Raw genomic sequence first — 2,870 nt, 5'->3', positions numbered from 1 at the left:
TTCCAAATGCTCGGAAATTTTCGTTCTCGCAGGCACTGATTGTACATCTCCGTAAAGACTTCAGGGACAAGTGAGACAGCCAAACTAAGGGCTCTGTTCGGGATAGCGTCTGGGCCAGGGGCCTTGTTCGGTCTCATCCTGCGGACTATGGAAATTACTTCCTCGCATGTGCACTCTTTTAATCTATCCTCGCAGTGACGAAGTGGGTGGTCACGCAAAGCTTCCTCGCAGTTGGGAAAAAGAGTCGTCACGATCCGATCTAGGAGCAGTGGGTCGCAGGGGGTATCGAGTGGGTCCGAACGCAGTCTTTTGACTATCGTTTGGTACGCCTTGCCCCAAGGGTCCTGCTCGGCCGTATCACATAGCGATAGGAATGCTTCTCTCTTACTTGAGCTGATTTCTTTCTTCAGAAGTCTCCTCCGAAGTTGGTACTGGCTTTTTAGAGGCTCGAACTGAGCGGTTCCTCTGGACCTTTGGTAAAGCCTTCTCGCTCTAAGGCAGTTCCGCCTGGCCTCATCAATTTTTTTCGTTCCACCAGCACACTGGCTTGTGGTGTCTGCCGTACGACGTACGCTGCGCCATGCTACCTTCGCAGGCTGCTCTTAATGTAGACATGACATGAATTGCGGAGTCTTCAGCGGTCGAGCGTACTTGCAGCCCCGCCAGCTTCGCACGAAAAGTTGGTACATTCAAAGTGTCAGAGCGGAAGGATTTTCGCTGTGGGAAAACTCGTTGCAACGCTCTAGGACGACCTGCCAGGGTAAGCAGTATGGCCTCGTGATCGCTCGCCGTGTAGAAATCACCGATGCCCCATGATGACGACCTGGCGATAGTCTCGCTTGCGAATGTCAGGTCTATTATGGAACCAGTTCCCGCTCTGCTGAAGGTATTCCTGCCCCCTGTATTCAGCGTCTCAAGGTTGAGCGATGCTAAAGCCTCTAACAGGATACGTCCCCTTGCATCAGTTCTTGGACAGCCCCAGTCAATAGCCCAGGCATTGAAATCGCCCGCAATAACGACTCGTGGCCGGCCTCTGGCGTCCTCTACGAGGTCATCCAAGACCTCTCCAAAGCGAGCAATTGGTAAACTGGGTGGCAAGTAGCAGCTATACAATACCAGATCATTCACCTTGGCTCTGCTGAAATGATGGAAGGACCTTGTGTCTTGCATCGGGCCTGATCTCCCACAAGACCATATTGCGGATCTCCTGTCGGAATCAGTCACCCACTTGGATGACTCTCCAGTAGAGTAGGGCTCGCTTAGAAGAGCTACATCGATTGACTGCTCTCTGATCGTCTGTTGCAGTAGGTCCTGCGCCGCGATGCAGTGGTTTAGGTTCAGCTGCAGGATCTTCAGTGCTGACGACGTCATTTGCGCGGCTTTGGGGTCCTCGGGTCGCCCCTTGCTGTGCATAGGCGGCTGCCTGCTAGGTGGTTTCTTGGACTCAGGCCTTGACCAGCACATAGGAAGCAATTGGCATCCTTTGCAGGACAATTGGCTGCTATATGGCCTGCTTCGCCGCATTTGAAGCAGCAGCGTGACCTGTCCTCCATGCTAGAGCATCGTGCGGCTACATGGCCAACGGTAAGACACTTGAAGCACCTCAATGGCCGTTCTTCGAGTGCTCTAATGGGGCAATTTCCCCACCCTATCATCACAGAACCCAGATCTGTGAGCTTCTGGATTACCGCCTCTGGGGCCCTCACTATTGCCGTCTGGTAGTTCCGCAGGCCCGGCCGTAGGCTCTTTACGGTGAGCGCGTTTTCTTCGACTTTAGCCTGTGAGGCCAGTGCTGTCAATAACTCCTCCCGAGTCGCCGCTGCGTCTAGGTTGTAAATCGCTATGGCTCTTTGCTGTTGGAGAGGCCTAACTCCTACCTTATCGCCTAGTACCAGGGTGATATTTTCTCCGAGTGCCTTGATGTCAGTTGCTGGGTCTTTCCGGAGCTCCAGAATCAGCGCGTCGTTTGCAGTACGTCGAACTCTGGAGACGTGCTCGCGGACATGTTGCAGTTTGCCATCCGTGCGCCTGGTCACCATCTTGAGTACTGGGCTATAACTAAGCCCGTCGCTGGCCTCGATTAGAATTGCATCTGGTCTATGCTTGATTTTAGGTTTGGCCTGCATCGAGGAGGCTCCATGTCGAGGCTTTGCGGGGCCGACTGTTGTCCAACCTTGGTTGTCCTCGGTTGTTCCATGATCCATCGTTGTATGGCGCGGTTTGTCACCTTGGGGAGTAGGTGGGGCCTGCTGCTGCTGCTGGGATTCCACGGGTTGCCGTTTTTTAGCACGCTGTTTGGGTGCGTGAGCGCTCGTCTGCCGCGAGAGCTTCCCAGGCGGTTCAGATGATCGTGGTGCATTGTCTTCGCCTTCTCGCTTTGCCGATGGTGAAGTCTGCGTAGTTTGGGATAGCATGGTCACGGAGGACGTTCCGTTAGTCTGCTGCGCACGACTGACACGCTCAGGTGGCGCCTTCGAACAATTGGGGCATGCCTCTAAAGCCACTAACTCGATTGGGTGTCCACTGAGCCTGGAGCTGACTTCCGCCTGCAGCTCTTTAAGCCTCTCCACCTTTTCCCGAAGGGAGATAGTAATGGCCCGCTTGCCTCCTTCCTTCTCAGGCTTGATCCTCTCCGAGATCTCCTCCAACAGTACGCCCATTTCTGTTAATTCTTTGCAGACAGGCTGCAGTTTCGACCTTTTTGGAGGGGCACAGTCATTTGCAGCTTCTCCATATGGACTCGTGGCGTCCCGCGATCTCCTTGGAGTATCCTCTTGCTGGCTAGCATGGATAGGAGGCGAGTGTAGCAGCCTTCTGCTACGCCCAAACACCATTAGCTCCTCACTTTCCATTTTCTTCGGCTTGATAGC

General features: G+C 54.0%; 1 protein-coding gene across 1 annotated transcript; it reads right to left on the bottom strand.

Moving 5' to 3' along the window:
• Nucleotides 1-516: 516 nt before the first annotated feature.
• LOC137580196 (uncharacterized) lies at nt 517-2,660 on the bottom strand. The gene is made up of 3 exons (XM_068294115.1): nt 1,648-2,660; nt 1,229-1,450; nt 517-1,138 (listed from the first exon to the last, which is right to left on the bottom strand). The coding sequence occupies exons 1-3, from the start codon at nt 2,658-2,660 to the stop codon at nt 517-519; spliced, it is 1,857 nt and encodes a 618-aa protein (XP_068150216.1).
• Nucleotides 2,661-2,870: the final 210 nt, after the last annotated feature.

This window comes from Drosophila tropicalis, unplaced genomic scaffold (genome assembly GCF_018151085.1).
Source record: "Drosophila tropicalis isolate 14030-0801.00 unplaced genomic scaffold, ASM1815108v1 contig_830, whole genome shotgun sequence".
Lineage (NCBI taxonomy): Eukaryota > Metazoa > Arthropoda > Insecta > Diptera > Drosophilidae > Drosophila > Drosophila tropicalis.
Note: the sequence above shows the minus strand (reverse complement) of the source record. Positions and strands in the feature narration are given on the sequence as shown.